This window comes from Abramis brama (genome assembly GCF_963993115.1).
Source record: "Abramis brama genome assembly, chromosome: 5".
Lineage (NCBI taxonomy): Eukaryota > Metazoa > Chordata > Actinopteri > Cypriniformes > Leuciscidae > Abramis > Abramis brama.
In genome coordinates this window covers 38,020,684-38,037,178 of record NC_139967.1, presented here as the reverse complement: position 1 = coordinate 38,037,178, position 16,495 = coordinate 38,020,684, and the positions used below count along the sequence as shown (strand labels likewise).

At 36.8% G+C, this 16,495-nt stretch overlaps 2 protein-coding genes across 6 annotated transcripts in view; one reads left to right on the top strand and one right to left on the bottom strand.

The window, feature by feature from the left end:
* traf2b (Tnf receptor-associated factor 2b) overlaps window positions 1-7,067 on the bottom strand; it is a 23,813-nt gene extending 16,746 nt beyond the window's left edge. For 2 of the 5 annotated variants that reach the window (XM_084114956.1, XM_084114958.1), the window contains exons 1-2: window positions 6,898-6,974; window positions 4,983-5,110 (exon numbers count right to left, since the gene is read on the bottom strand). The gene's annotated coding sequence lies outside the window, so the exon portion shown is untranslated. Of the gene's footprint in view, window positions 1-4,982; window positions 5,111-6,897 lie in introns of all 5 variants that reach the window. The other 3 variants (XM_084114957.1, XM_084114959.1, XM_084114960.1) reach the window with 2 other exon arrangements.
* On the top strand, window positions 7,013-16,495 carry coq4 (coenzyme Q4 homolog). The gene is made up of 7 exons (XM_084114962.1): window positions 7,013-7,148; window positions 11,992-12,138; window positions 12,435-12,531; window positions 12,632-12,734; window positions 12,819-12,948; window positions 13,259-13,352; window positions 15,593-16,495. The coding sequence occupies exons 1-7, from the start codon at window positions 7,070-7,072 to the stop codon at window positions 15,783-15,785; spliced, it is 843 nt and encodes a 280-aa protein (XP_083971088.1). The 5' UTR covers window positions 7,013-7,069; the 3' UTR covers window positions 15,786-16,495.

Below are 16,495 nucleotides of genomic sequence, written 5' to 3'. Positions count from 1 at the left end.
GGTGACGTCATGGCAGGAAGCTATAAAGCGCACCCAGACCAAAGCTTCTGTGTCTTCAGCAAGCGCTCTGTGTGAAATTGTCTCTGTCTATTTATTGTTGTAGACAATTATTTATGGTTCTTTTTGTGTTGATTATAATATTGAATTTTGAGAAATTAAATTAAATATTAGTCTGGCTTTGAAAGTAGATATAGTAAAATAATAAATTCAACCTTTCATCCAGACCAAGTTTTCTATCTGAAAGATATCTGGCTACATTTAATTTTGATGAAATTAAATGTTAATCCTTATCTGAGTTGATGTCCGTTTCTACTTGTCTGGTTGATATTTGGCTGCATTTCATTTTTGAGAAAATTGAATAATATGTACTCATCTGATCTTTGAGGAATTAGATGTCTGTATTAATATACTATTCAGCCTTTCATCCAGACCGTGTTTACTTGTTTGGTTGATCTTTGGCTGCATTTAATTCTGAGGAAATAAATGGTGAAATTCCTGGGGGGACATGAATAAGGCCCTGATCACACCTGACGCGTTTTTTGCAGTGAGAGGCGCCTTTTTTCAATTGGTTTCCTATGGCAGTGAGCGTTCTGCACGCTGTTTATGTGCCTGCTGCACCTCGCGTTTTTTGCAGTTGAAAAAAAAAGCAACTCCGAGCGGAAAAAGCACACGACGTCATCGCGTTTTTTTCCACTGTCCAATCGAATGGATGGAGAGGCGGGCCTTCCGTTTTAGTGATGAAAGCTACAGTTGCTTGAATGGCCAGAGATTGCGATGATGGAGGATAAACTTGTGGTGCTCTCGCGGGTTACCAGGAGCTTAACGACTTCACGAACCGTAACTACCACAATGTTAACAGAAAGTAAATAAAGTTAATAAAAGGCTGATTTGACGTTTACTTGACTGACAGGACATCTGGTTCAGTGGTTGCCTAGCAACAACAAAAAAACGCAGCGCACTGCTTGTTCTGTGTGATGGTTCAGTGCTGTGCACCTCGCGTTTTCGAACCTGCAAAACGCGTTAGGTGTGATCGGGGCCTAACACCTCATTATACGGTGCCCATCTCCTTTTGGTGCCTTCAGGGGCCGTTCTGCCAGTTCTAGTCTCAGTGTCTGACTCGAAGGAGGAGGGTTTTAAGAGGGGTCAGCTCGGTTGTTTCCTGCCAGTCATCCGTTTCAGGACACTGGATTGGCTTCTCGAGCTATGCTAGAGACCAGTTTCAAGAGGCTGGTTCCTTTAGTAATCTCAGCTGTAGTCGTCTTGGGATAAGACAGATCTGAGGACAGTGATTATCTCGAAAAAAGGCTTTGCGAAGAGGTCCTGGTGCCAATGGCGCCAGACCTCTGAGAGCAGTCCCCTCTGGGGGGAAGTGAAGTGGTTAACACCTCACTATACAGTGCCCATTTCCCTTCAATGCCTTCAGGGGGGCGTTCTGCCAACCCCACCACCTTGTGTGTTTCGGGGTGCAATGGTCTCCAACAAGCCCATATCTCCATGTTCGCCCGGAAACGTAGCGGCACTGGGATGCTCACCCCCTCTGAGGAGGGTCTCAGAGCAATCAGTTCGGCTGTTCCCTGCCGGTTCGCCGCTTCGGGGCACCGAATTGGTCGCTCAAGTAACACCTAAACGAGTCTTGAGAGACCGGTTCTCTTAATAGATTTTTTGGCAGCATGGGAACTTGCCAAACATATCTCAACAGAAGCAGAGCGTTTGCTCACGAGCCCCCACTAAAAGATGGGGGTCGGGCTGGCGCTCACAACCGCAGCCTTCAATGGGTAAGACGGATCTAAGGACCATCATTATTTCCAAGAAGGCTGCGGGGAAAAGGTAAACTAAAAATAAAAAATAAATAAAAATGTAAAATAAAATAAATAAATAAAATAAATAAATAATAAATGCTAAATTAAAATTGCAATTCTCCAGATTTATCCAGAGTCGTGCAGCTCTACATGCATGATATTGTTATCATGGGCACTTCAAAATACTGTGAATAATTATTCATTACAAATTATTCCGCATTTTAGAATTTTATTCTCATTTTAAGAATACTTTTCCCATCAACCGTTTAAAATGCACAAAATGTACATTGTGGGCACACACACTGTACATGCTACCCTTAAGAGATATCATTAGGAAGCATGGCGTTATTAGGGGCCAAACACCTAAGGTGCTTAGGCACCTATTGTATCTGTTCCCGTTCTTATTATTCTTCCGCTTCTTCCGCCATAGAACCGTTTGCGGGAAAGTTGTAATGGTTTGACATTCTGATAGAGGACAGTCCCAACATTAAATACACCAATTTTGGTGTGTCTAACTCATTCCCTCTAGCGCCACCACCTGTCCAAAGTTTCACTCATATTTATGCTAATAACTTTGGAACCATAAGGGCTAGAAACAAAATTCTTAACAAAAGTTATAACAAAATTTCCAAAAAGGCTAATAACTTTTGAATAAATCTGCCTATTGAAATGCCACTGGTCTTATTAGATTCCTTGGGTCAAGCCGAGAACATAGATACCAAGTTTACCTTATTTGGCCGAACTTCCTGTCCGCCATTTTGATTTTCATTCAATACATACTTTTTCGATCTCCTCCTAGACCGTTTGTCCGATTTTCACCAAAATCGAATCGTATCATCTCCAGACTGTGCTGACTAAAAGTTATGGATTTCGTGTCGATAGACAAAACCATTTTAGTATACAGCAGCAACAAAGTTGAGGCATGATGCCAAAATGACTATTCCGGCTTTATCTCTGCAATGCCTTGACATATTGACATCTAACTTTGTATGTGTCATTGTCACCTTACTCTGACCACATCACATCAGTTTTGTAACTGTGCCACCTATTGGTCAAAAGTGATAATCCATTAAATCATATTTTAAATTACTGTTTAAATGATTTTTCAGCCATTTCGCCTAAAATCCTCTTTAAATGTCTGTAATTGCTCATTGTTGCAGTTGGTCTGACACTTTCAGCCATGTTGTCATGTCTTGTCGTCTTCTTCTGCTTGAACCCGATAATTGCTGCTTGCAGCTATATTCTTCACTGTTATGCTGATGATACTCAGCTCTATATTCCGTGCACCCTGACGAAACTTAACAATTCACAAAACTAACGCAATGCCTAGCTGATATAAAAAAACTGGATGACAAGTAATTTCCTACTATTTAATTAAGAAAAAAACAGAGATTCTAATTATTGAACCAAAAACCTCTGCACGTAATAATCTAGAAAACTGTCTAACACTTGATGGATGCTCTGTCAAGTCTTCGTCGTCAGTTAGGAACCTGGGTGTACTCTTTGATACCAATCTTTCATTTCAAAGTCACGTTTCTAGTATCTTCCATCTTAAAAATATATCTAAATTACGACAAATACGGAACTGTAAGTTAATGCATTCATGACCTCAAGGCTAGATTATTGTAATGCTCTACTGGGTGTTTGCCCTGCACGCATAATAAACAAATATCCTACAGCTGGTCCAAAACGCAGCAGTTAGAGTTCTTACTAGAACCAGGAAATATGACCATATTAGCCTGGTTCTGTCAACACTGCATTGGCTCCCTATTAAACATTGTATACATTTTTAAATATTGCTAATTACTTGCAAAGCACTAAATGGTTTAGCTCCTCAGTACTTGAGCGAGCTCTTAACGCATAATAGTCCTTCACGTCTATTGCGATCTCAAAATGTTGGCCAGTTGATAATTAGGGATGTATTCGAATTTTCAAATATTCGATCTGTAATTATTATTCGATTTTTATCGAATTTTACTATGTTGCTTTGCTGGCCATTAATGTAGTGAATCCATGATAAATCCCAAGCACTAACTCGCAGTTATAACTCAATGCATTGGGTGGCACTGTGGAGCGTGTTGATTGAATTTGATCACATAATGTCGTCTGCCTTGCAAAGTTTGGAATTACTTAGATGAAAATGATGTTACAAAATGGAAGTACTTTTAATCAAATTAATTAATGAAATATCACCACCAACAATGAGAAATCACATGAAATCCAAACAGCAGTAGACTGAGGAAAGACAGCTGTCCATCACTGCATTAACGACTGCAGGTAAGCGCAGATGTAGCGCGAATGATCAGATATGATATCTTCTGATAAAAAAATTATTATTTAAAAAAATTAAATAAAATTATTCCTTAAGTTTCGTTGAGAGAAACAGGTTTAAGAACAGAAAATGCAAAGTGCTTTTAGAAACTTTGCTTAGCAAACCGTTATCTTTGTGTCTCTGCAATGTCAGTCAGCGCAGCGCGTTTTCTCACTCGATCGTGTGGATATTATTGTTTTTCTCAATATGTGAAACAATATAAACACGATAACACGATAACGCAGTCTGCTTTATTAGCGGGGTTTTTTTCGTTCGCGCTGCTTGAGCTTAAATGCTTTTGTTCTTATTTTTTGTTTACACATATTGTTTAATGTTTTCAACTAAAAGAAAACCTTAAGATATATAGTAAGCTTGATGTGTATATTGCTTAATGGTTAGCTTGTTCAGAAATGGTTAACTTAAAAAATAATGTTTAATAAATGTAATAACTTAATAAATTGAATAAATAGCCTAATATATTTATTAAACGTAATTTAAATAAACAAACATTCGAAATATAAATATTCGCTGTGAAAATACAGACCGGAAGTTAAAAGACAACGAGCGCAGCGCTGAAAAGGGGCGGGGCTACATAAGGTCTATAGATAATACCTAGAATATCAAAATCGACTGCTGGTGGTAGATCCTTTTCCTATATAGCACCTAAACTTTCTCAAAGTTCTCAAAGTAAACATCTCTTTAGCCTAGCATACACATAACACATTATCAACTTCTATAATTCAATGTTAGGCTGCATAAACTAGGTCAGCCAGAACCGGGAACACTTCCCATAACACCTGATGTACTCATTACATCATAAGAAGAATGGCATCTTCGCTAATATTAGTCTTTCTGTTTATCCCGAGGTTTACCGTAGTCCACCGGATCCAGGCCGTATCCGGATCTGATGAAGGACCTGCGCCTGGACACGACGACAACGCAGCCCTGAAGTGTCAACTAGTCTCTCCCCTGTGAAGGCCTCCTTCCCTTCCCTTTACCTCTGTACAGATAAAAAGTTATCAAAATGATTCCAGTTCGCATTGATACGCGAAAGCGACTAAAAATTATGTATTACGCAGGCCAGACAAGTAATTTGGTGAGGTCAATTTCTAAAGAAAGACTACGCACCTGAGCACATATAGACTAAACACATAATACGCATGTGCATGCCGTCAGCGTTTTCACAGATTCACGTTTTTGAAGTTTACACGAAGATGATAACATTTCTCAAAATTTCAAAGTTTGCATTCTCGAGCCACCAAACACTGTTGTCGTGCAAATGAACGGCCAGAACACATTAAAAGTTTTCTGTTTTCACTTAAGCTAATAACTAATGTTAAGTTAACTAATAACTATTAACTAAGTTAATAACTAATGATCTTTGCAATGGCAGTGAATCAATCAAAAACTAACTTTAGCTGGACAATAACTTTATTCTAGAGCTGCTGTAAAGCCAAAATAATCTCTGTTACTTTAATTTTCTATTATCACTGTAAAGCTGCTTTGAAACAATCCATATTGTTAAAAGTGTTATATAAATGAAGGTGACTTGACTTGACTTGACAAAATCACTGTATGCTGCGTCAAAAAGGCATTTTTATATTTTAATCTGGACTACAAAAAGCCCTAGATATTGATTGAAAATGTTATGATTCTTTATTATTGACCTTATTGTAAAGTGAGAACTATTGTTCTTTATTTTGCACTTTAATCTGTTTGAAACATATGTTTACTTTATAATTTTTTTGTGTTGCTTTATTGTATTTGTGTTGAGTTATTTTTGTTATAATATCGTGATAATACCATATACCGTGATAAAAGCTTCAGCAATTATTGTATTATTTGATGCAAGTACAGTTAGACACCTAATTTAAAGTGTGACCTAGTAGTTTATATAAAATTATATGTGTGTTATTATTATGTCCAGTTGTATTGCCATGAGTACAGCTAGCTAGATGAATTAGCACAGAGTTGTGAATTACAAATATTTTGGTTTTAACACTTTTTATTAATTTTAATATACTAAAACTAAAGCTAGTTGGCATTTATTTAACATCCCATTTTTTAGACAATTTAATTTTGACAATTTATTTAACACCCTATATATATAAAGTGCATAATTTGGACATGGCTATAGTTGACTATAGATATAAAAAGCTATACACTGGATAGTAAACACGGGTTTTTTTGTTGTTTTTTTACCAATTACAATTTCCTTTTAGTTATTAAAACTTCAAACATTCCATTGTAAATATTTTGTCGTTATTATCTAAAGCTGAAGTAGGAAGTATGTTCGAGCTGTTAGCTGTTTAACCACATACTATCAACTGACAGACATTTTGCGCAACTTTAAACCGCCAGCCTGATTCAGTTCAAACCATCAACTCACAAAAAAAATCTCGTGTCTGTCCAAAGTCATCTAGTCTGGGCCTAAATTGTAGCCTGCGAGTGTTCACCTTGGTGTAAACAAAATATTTTTCCCGAGTTACAACCACTAAAACATTCAAAAGATATTAATAAAATAAAATCAACAGATTACACGAGATATGTGTATCAAGTGCCTGAAAAGACATATAAACCAATTTAATAATAATAACTAACGTTAGCAGTTAAAAGCAATGTATCTAGGTAGCTTCCTTACTCTCCGAGTGAGAGGGTAAAAATGGCAACTCGCTCGAGCTTCCACACACTGCGCGCACTCTGTCCAACTACAGGCAACATGTCACGATTTCGGCACACTCAATGTGAATATAGAAGCAACTGAGAAAATATTTTAAAGTTACTCACCAAATACTAGCAATTTACTGTGGGGGAAAAAAAAACTAACCGTCAGTGTTCTTGAATCGTGTTATGTACAATAGGCGTGGCCCATAATATACACGCCCACAGTACGCCGAGCTATGAGTATGTTAGCAAGCAGCACAGTTCCTCCTCGCAGTGCAACCACTACAACCACTACATGATGTGTGGGCTACCGGGTTATTTCCGTAGAATTTTTAAAACCTCTCAAGGATATTATTGTCGACGTTCATTTGGAGGTATTTTAATACGTTTTTAGAGTTCAACTACTTTCATAATTAGATGTTATCTGCAAAATTGCGCGGTATAATAGTGTAGAAGTATGTTTTATTGCAAAAATGTCTGACCTTGCAAGTAGCTCACTGGCTAACCAGTACTGTGAAACGTTAGACCAACAATATGCTGGTCTGTCTGTCATCCAGCACAACGTAGGCTTCTTGATTGTTTACAAAATGTACTAGTTGAAATGCAGTGTTTGGGGTTGCCTTGCATGTCAACAAGCGACAGATTTAAACTACTGTATATCGTACCAATTAACCTACACCAGCTGACCACCAGCACCAAATATTGTATTTCGTCTAACAATCCAAATATACGACAGTGTCTGTCGTGCTGTGTTTGATAGTTATATTTTATTTAGATGATTAGCGTGATCATCGCGTTTAGCTAAAAATTGTTGAGCAGTATGTGCTAGTTCGGTGTCTAAAAAGACTTGGGTAACACTTTACTTGAAGGGGTGTGCATAAGACTGACATGACACCTTCATAATCATTACATGACACGACACATGTCATGAATATGAAGGAGGTTGTATGCATGTTAATGACAATTGTCAATTATGTCATTTTTAATGCAGAGATGACATTGTTTGAGATGTCTTTGTTATGACAACTTGACATAAACCAATACATCATAACCTGTCAGTGTCTTTGTCATGACATTTTGACATTACATTAATATTTTTATTGACCTCAACTTGAGGTCAATAAAAATATTAATGTAATGTCAAAATGTCATGACAACTCAACTACAGTGGTACGAATTTAATTTGTCATTAAAATGTCATTAAGTGTTAATACTGTCAGATTATTTTAGAACTAATTCTGGAATACTGGGGTGATAAAAAAAACAAAAAACCCACCTAATTACTTCTTGTGGCCTGCATATTCACAACGAGTAAAAATAGCGATGCAGATTAACACTAGGCGATTTCCTATGCAGATATTGACTTGGGACTATATTAGGGGGAAGCACAGGCGAAGCACTGCTACTTGGGCGCAGAGATATCACGCCCAAGTAGCAGTGCTTCGCCTGTGCTTCCCCCTAATATAGTCCTTAATATATAAGTCAATATCTGCCTAGGAAATCGCCTAGTGTTAATCTGCATCGCTATTTGTACTCGTTGTGAATACGCAGGCCACAAGAAGTAATTAGGTGGGGTTTTTTTTTTTATATCACTTTTACTCAGGACATGCTAGCTGGCAACAAAGGATTCCATTCATTATGCTAAGCTAAGCTAGCGCCGACCCTGTCAAACTAAAACAATGCATGCACTGAGACAAAAATGCATTTGCCCACTTATCTAAATGTAGGAAAGAAGGTGAATAAGCCCTATTTCAAAAAACGGTGGAGTGTTCCTTTAAGTTTGATAATTAATCTGCTATGTCATGTTTATGACACATTTATGACAGGTTATGATGTATTGATTTATGTGAAGTTGTCATAACAAAGACATCTCAAACAATGCCATATTTGCATAAAAAATGTTAATAATGACACTTAATGACAGTTGTCATAAACATGCATAAAACCTAGCCTACTTCATATTCATGACGTGTCATGTCATGATTATGAAGGTATCATGTCAGTTTTATGCGCACCCCTTCAAGTAAAGTGTTACCAAGACTTAAAAGTCTTAAAATGACTAAAAAGCAAAAGGAAATTCCCAATTCAGCTACCAAAAGGATTGTCATACCTCTTAGCGCCAATGAATCTGTGAATCGTCAAAAGAACTTTTAACAAATATATTTATACAGAACATTTAATTCGACACACCTAAACTGACTGAGCTCTGTAATTTACACAAATTCTATGGATGCACCTTTTGTCCATGAAGATTTTCCTTACTAGAATGTATAAAGGTGCTAACACATCATTAGTTCTTCATTGATGCTAGTGCCCCACAGTCTCCACATAACTAAATATTCAGCATCTTTCCTCAGAAACAATGTTAGACATGCTGCTTCACAAAAAAAAGTTTATATTCCTTGATGGTTAAGTTGCTATGCGTATGTAATTTTTACAGTAGATTATTTAGTAATAAATATGTCAACCATGTCAAGTCACCTTTATTTATATAGTGCTTATACAATACAGATAATTTAAGTGCAGCTTTATGGTGATAAACAGAAAAAATTATAAGCAAAGCATCTAAGCAAAGCAGCTCTAAAAAAAATAAAATACAATAGTGTTAATCTGAAGTCAGTGTTGGTTCAGTTTGGTTCAAAAACGTCATCTATTATAGTTCAATTCAGCTATAAAGCAACTCTGCAGAAAACAGTGATGTCATTGTCCAGCTCAGGTTATTGGTTGTCTTAAGTGTCAGTACAGTCATATCAACAATATTACTGAATAATAAGTGTCCCCAAACTAAGCAAGCCAAATAGTAACCAACCAACAGCTCATCCAATTTTGAAGATGGGTGGAAAACAATCTAAAAATAAAATAAAATGATGTTGTGGACCATTAAGCTGTTTTGTATAGTGACGGTTTTATACATCAATACAACCAATTCCAGAAAAGTTGGGACAAGAATCTGTGATTTGTATTTTCTCTTGAACCTTTATTTAACTGACAATAGTACAAAGAAAAAAAATTCAATGTTTTCACGGGCCAAATTAATTGTATTTTGTAAATATAAACATGTTTTGATGGCTTCAACACACTCAAAAAGTTGGGACAGAGGCTAAATAAATGTGAAAAAGATTACAGAATGTCCAAGTTGATCTTTTGATCCTGTCCACAATTAGCTGGTGAATTGGTAATAGGTGAGGGTTTCGTGATTGGATATAAAAGAAGCATCCACCATAGATTCAGTCTTTGCAAGCAAAGATGGGTCATAGCTCACCACTGTGCCAAATTTAATTGTCAAACAATTCAAAAATAACATTTCTCAATGCGAGATTGCAAAGTAATTAGGTATTTCACCTTCTACCAGAAATAATGTTCATAATGTGTTCTCAGTCCCAAAGATGAAAGCGACCAACCAGACTTTCATCAGTATTTTATCCGTCATGGAATGGGGTGCATCAGTGCAAATGGAATGGGTGACTTGCATGTGTGTGAAGGTACCATTGATGTGGAGGCATATATTGGAATTGTACATTTAATGACATCAGGATTACATCTTTTCTGGGCAGCAAGACAATGCCAGGCCTCATTCACAACATGCTACAACAGAGTGATTTCGTAGACACTCTACCATACGTATAGAGGATGTGATTGACTGCCTGCCTGCAGTCCAGATCTGTCTCTTATTGAAAATGTATGGCCCATCATGAAAAGGAAAATCAGAAAACAATGACCACGGACTGTTGAGCAGCTGTCTTGTATCAGGTGAGATTGGGCAAAAATTCCACTTGCAAATTGTTTACTGCAACAATTAGTATCCTCAGTTCCCAAATGATTAAAAAGTGTAATTAAAAGGAAAGTTGATGTGACACAGTGTTAAACAAACCTCTGTGCCAATTTTTTGGGAGTGTGTTGCAGCCATGAAAATCAAAATTTGTTTATATTTACAAAATACAATTATGTTGGTCAGTAAAAACATTGAAAATCTTCTCTGTACTTTTACTGTACTGTTCTGTAAGAATCTGAAAGATTCTTGATTTTATTGCATTTTACAAAGTGTCCCAAATGGGGTTGTTGTATTTGTTTTTGTTGTACTGCCTTTAAGTCACCTTTATTTATTGCACTTTATACAATACAGATTGTTTCAAAGCAGCTTTACAGTGATAACAGGAAAATTATGCATTTTCAGCCGAAGGCTGTTGTTCAGCCCAATCCAGTTCAGTATTGATTCAGTTCCGTTGTAAAGATCATTAGTTATTAATTTAGTTAATTTTATCTATAAAGCAGTTCTGTGAAAATTATGTCATCATCCATCTCAGTTCAGTTCTCATACAACAGCCTCAGTACAGTCAGATCAATAATATTGTTGAATATAAAGTGTCCCCAACTAAGCAAGCCAGAGGCGACAGTGGCAAGGAACCCAAACTCCCATCAGGGGATAGAATGGAGGAAAAAAACCTTGGGAGAAACCAGGCTCAATTATTTATTTTTATCAATGCTGGAAAGCACGATTATCATTATTGCATTTCAGTAATGGGAATTTAATGCAAATCATTGAGGATAATTAAAATCAGTTCCAAAAAAGAAACATCCAGACACATTACAGTCATATGTGTGAGTGTGTGTGTGTGTGTGTATATATATATACACTCTAAAAAATGCTGGGTTGTTTTAACCCAATGTTGAGTCAAATATGGACTAACCCAACGTTGGGTTAAAAAATGCAGTTTAAAAATGGACAAATTGCATTTTGGACAAAATCAAAAATGGACAAAAATGCAATTTAAAAATGGACAAATTGCAGTGGTTACATTAAAAATGTAACCCAACGTCTGGGTTTGTCCATTTTTAAATTGCATTTTTAACCCAACGTTGGGTTAGTCCATATTTGACCCAACATTGGGTTAAAATAACCCAGCATTTTTTAGAGTGTATATATATATATATATATATGTGTGTGTATATATATATATAAATATATATATATATATATAATTTCACTATGTACATTTTTTTAATTGTCTTAAACTAGCCTTTACTTTCTTTATACAAAATATAAATGTTTAGTCTACATTTTATAGTGAATTAAGTTTAAGCTTCATGACAATGACAACAGAGTAAGGTTGATAGTTCATCACAGGACTATGGATTTAGAGTTGTTGAGTCTGTTTACTGTGATCACTTTTAGGATTTGTTCAACTTCAGAGCCATCACTCTCTCTTCTGTACTCAGTACTCACTGGACAGCAGTACACAAGCTCAGGCTCACAGCAGTACGATGGAAGGTTGTATCCTAGCCACATCCCAACGAGCTCGGTCCAGAAGGCTATTCTGGCTGTAGGTTCTGGAGTGGCTGCCCTAAAGAACCCCTACAGACATGGTGAGGCTATACATGATACTGGATGATGTTAACCTATTCTGTAGTGATGATTGCATATCGGATTCTTGATTACAGATACAGTTGTTAGTTTCCTTTTCAGTATTAGTGGGTGGAAAGTCCACAATTTGCCACCTAAAAGATTAGGTGGCAAATTTAACCAAACATGACTCCACAACAGCCTTTAACAGGTTTAAATGTGTTTTTTTGGTATTTCCTAAATCATGCGAGCTGGAATTCTTACAGTAATCCCCATGATTCAAAACGTGCATGTATATTAACATATTTTACCAAAACAGATATGGTTGCAGTGCTCGGGGAAACCACAGGGCACCAGGCCCTGATCAAGTTAAGGGATCGGATGAGAAATGACTCTGAAGGTTGCACTATTCTCGTGTATGTACTTTGACCATCATCATCCATAATAAACACATCCAATCTCCTTGGTAATCCATACTGCTTTAATACTACCTTTATCTCCAAATTTTGTCTTTAGAGAGCGTCCAAGGATCCGCTTATCTACATTAGACCTCACTCAGATGTCTGCTTTGCCAGATGGGACTTTAGGAAGAGAGTATCTCCGTTTTCTAGAAGAAAATGTAAGACAAATGAAAAACACACAAATTGTCATGGAACATATCCAAATAGGCCAAATTAACCATTGTCATCTCACTTTTTTTCAGAGAGTCACCCCCGACTCGAGGGCTGATGTGAAGTTTGTTGACAATGAAGAGCTAGCGTATGTCATGCAGCGATATCGTGAAGTTCACGACCTGTTGCATACTTTGCTTGGTATGCCCACCAATATGCTAGGTGAGAGTTTTGTAACATAACACAAACCATGTCCACTTTTTCAGGTGTTTAGAGATTTGATTTGTTGTATATGTCCAGAACTATCCCTTAGAAGTTTTAGGTAAGTTCAGGTTTTAGGCTTTTGGTTTTGTGTAAGTTAAATGCTGCATCAAAGCTGTTTTGTAACTGAAGTACATTAAGTTCCCTAGGTCATCATCAATACATCTTTTTGTGATCTTTACCATCCATTAGCCACATTCCAGACTGACAGCCAGTACACAACACAATCTTTCAACTTTTGAAAGATTTTCCTGTTATTCTTTACCCACAGGTGAGGTTGCTGTGAAATGGTTTGAAGCTGCACAGACTGGCCTGCCCATGTGTGTTCTGGGGGCAACGCTTGGACCCCTCCGACTGTCTGTCAGGTGAGTTCAATGTTCCTAGCTCTGTGGACAGCAACTGTAATATGCTGCCAATTACTAATATTATTAAAAGTAATAATAATAATAATTAATATAAGTGCTTTAACAAAAATACAAGCTTCACATAACTTATTATAAGTAAGTGTATTACTGTCAAAGCGAGTCAACATTGTGAGTCAACATATTGTGAGTCAGCATTATTTTCTGTGGTAACTGGCCGAATGTTAGAGGTCTGTAGAGCTTAAAGGGGTAGTTCACCCAAAAATTTTAATCCTGTCATCAATTACTCATGTCATTCCAAATCCACAAGACTTTCATTCATCTTCGAAACACAATTAAAGATATTTGAATGAAATCTGAGAGATTTCTGTTCCTCAATTAAAAGTCTATTGACCCAAAACTCGTATGGTTCAGAATGTTCATTAAGAGAACGTAAAGTCCATATGAATCGAGCGGTTTAATCCAAGTCTTCCGACACGATGGCTTTATATAATGAACAGAATTAATTTAGGCTTTTATTCACATATAAACATTGATCAGTGAGCATACACAGAGCATATCAAATATGGTTGACGAAAGTCAATAGTACTGCTTGACTCATGAGAAAAAACCTTATTGGTTCTTGCGGAAGCTGAAATGTGCTGCCGTGACGTGCGAGAATTAACCTCATTGGTTCTCACACGTCAAGAAAGCATGCTTGAGCTTCCATTTACCAAATTTTAGTGCTCTGTGTGCATTTGCTGATCAATGTTTATGTGAATAAAAGCCTAAATTAAATATGTTCATCATATAAAGCGTTCACGTCTTTTGAACGCTTTTAAATCGTTCACGTCTTTTTTCACAAGGATTTCTTTTGTGAAATCTGTATGAACATTTGAAGACCAGAGTTTTGGGTAAATAGACTTTCAATGGAGGGACAGAAATCTCTTAGATTTCATGAAACATACATTAATTTGTGTTCTAAAGATGAACGAAATGACTTAAGGGTTTGGAACAATATGAGGATGAGTAATTGATGACAGAATTTACTTTTTTAGGTGAACTAACCCTAAGTTGTAATGAAACCGCAAAATTCCTTTATGTAGATGTACAACCAATAACAAATAAAAAATATAGCTGCAAGCAGCGATACGGGGCCAAGCCCCTGAAGCAGCAGCAACAGTAGTGAAGAGCAGGAAGAGTAAAAACATCAGAAATTGAACATATATGAAAAAACAGCTGGTTCAGAAGTACAGATGAAAATGAACTCAAAAGTTATAACCATTTCAATGTTGAATTTTTGAACTGGTGGTGGCGCTATAGAGTAAGAAAACTAACAGATACAATAGGGGCTATCCCCTTTGGGGCTTGATCCCTAATGAGTTAAATGTATTTAAATAGAACAGTGATCATCTGGATTGATTTTGAAGTGCTGAAGTGTGTTCTGTCATATTATCAATTGAAGAGTTGCTACATCTTGAATTGTAAAATAACAGGAATACAGTAAATTTGTATGTCCCCTTCTGCTGAAATTTTCCGTGATTACAACCAACATTTGTCCTCACGGAGTATTTCCCGTTCTTATGTTCATGTTATATTATGGTTTAGTTCATGTTTCCATTATAATATGTCATTCTTGACCAGATGTTAAGTTTTACTGGCTCTGATGTCACCACAAGCATATTTCATATAGTATATCCTGCTGTTAATGTTCTGCTTCCTCCTAATGCAGGAAATTCTGTCTTTAAACAAATTTAGAAGATGAATGTTCTGAAGTAAGAACGCTATTTCTGTATCTGGGCAATTAAATATGATGGTTATTTTAGTACATTCATTTGATTTTATCAAAATTCTAATCAAATTAATGTACTAAAATAACCATCATATTTAATTTTGTCCCATGGAAACATTCTAATGTTTCCCTTGAAAATATATGTGGATGATGCTCTCAAAAGCATATCGTCACCTTCCTAAAATAATTGCCCAAGTCATTTTGATGATCAAATGACTTAGGAAATTATTTTAGGAAGGTAACGATATCAAGAATTTTCAGTCATATTTCACCCCAAAAGCAAAATAATTATATAGACATTTCATGCAACAATTTTCATGACTTGTAAGCACATTTTCCTTGAAATAGCCATTTACTGTAATGCAAGAAATGTTTTCATTTTGATAGAATTTGTTGTATTGTCTTTAACTTGTTTTAATCAAAAATCATAATGTTACAGTAATGAGTCAAATTTGATATGTGTTTGAGTCAGTCGTCTACAGTTGCTGGTTCAGTCTCTGGGACCTTGGGCTGTGCGCAGTGGCAGCCGTGCCAGTTGTGTTCTGAGCGTCTTCTATGAACGACGCTGGGACCAGAAGCTCGATGAACTCAGACACCAGCTGAACATTGAGCCACCCCCTGTCAATCTGTTCCCATCCAGTAAGAAGACATCTTCAAACTTGTAGTACGGGAACCTGTCTAACTGAAATAACTGATGGGAATTTCAGCTTGTGGGAGAGCCCCACAAGGAAGCTACATACATCCCATCGGTAACAACGTTCTTCCTCACACAAGGGGAAATAATGTCTAAAAATAAATGTCATGTAACTCTGAGAAAATACTATGGCATGCATAGTGAATCAATTAGATCATTCAGGAAGAAGAAGTTCTTCTGATAAGGAAAGTTTAATAACTTTTTGTAAACATCTATTTGTTATAGGATATTAATATTAATATTCTGTTAGAACTGACCTCTGGATTGTTCATTGGTGCTTTTACATTGGAGTTTAACCAGTACATGTGTGTCACAGTCACCAGTTACTTCATCCAGCTTCACTACATTTCCCAGCACCCTCCTTGGCTCACACCTGCACCTCCTTCACAATCACCTGCACCTGTCAGCGATCACCCTTGTTAACTTCTCCATTTAAGCACACTCGTCGTCCCACAGGCCTGGGGTCTGGTCTCGTCTTTACAAACATTACAGACTACTCACCCGTGTGCTGCCTGATTCCCGTTTACTTACCTGAAGTCCTGTTGTTGTCGTTGTCATCCCTGCAAAAGACATTCATCCAACCAAGTCAGCTAAGTCATCGTCACATCAGTATTCCAGTTCATCGATCATCTCACCCTGCATTGCTCTATCTGCACTTAAAATAAAAACCCTGTTTGTTCA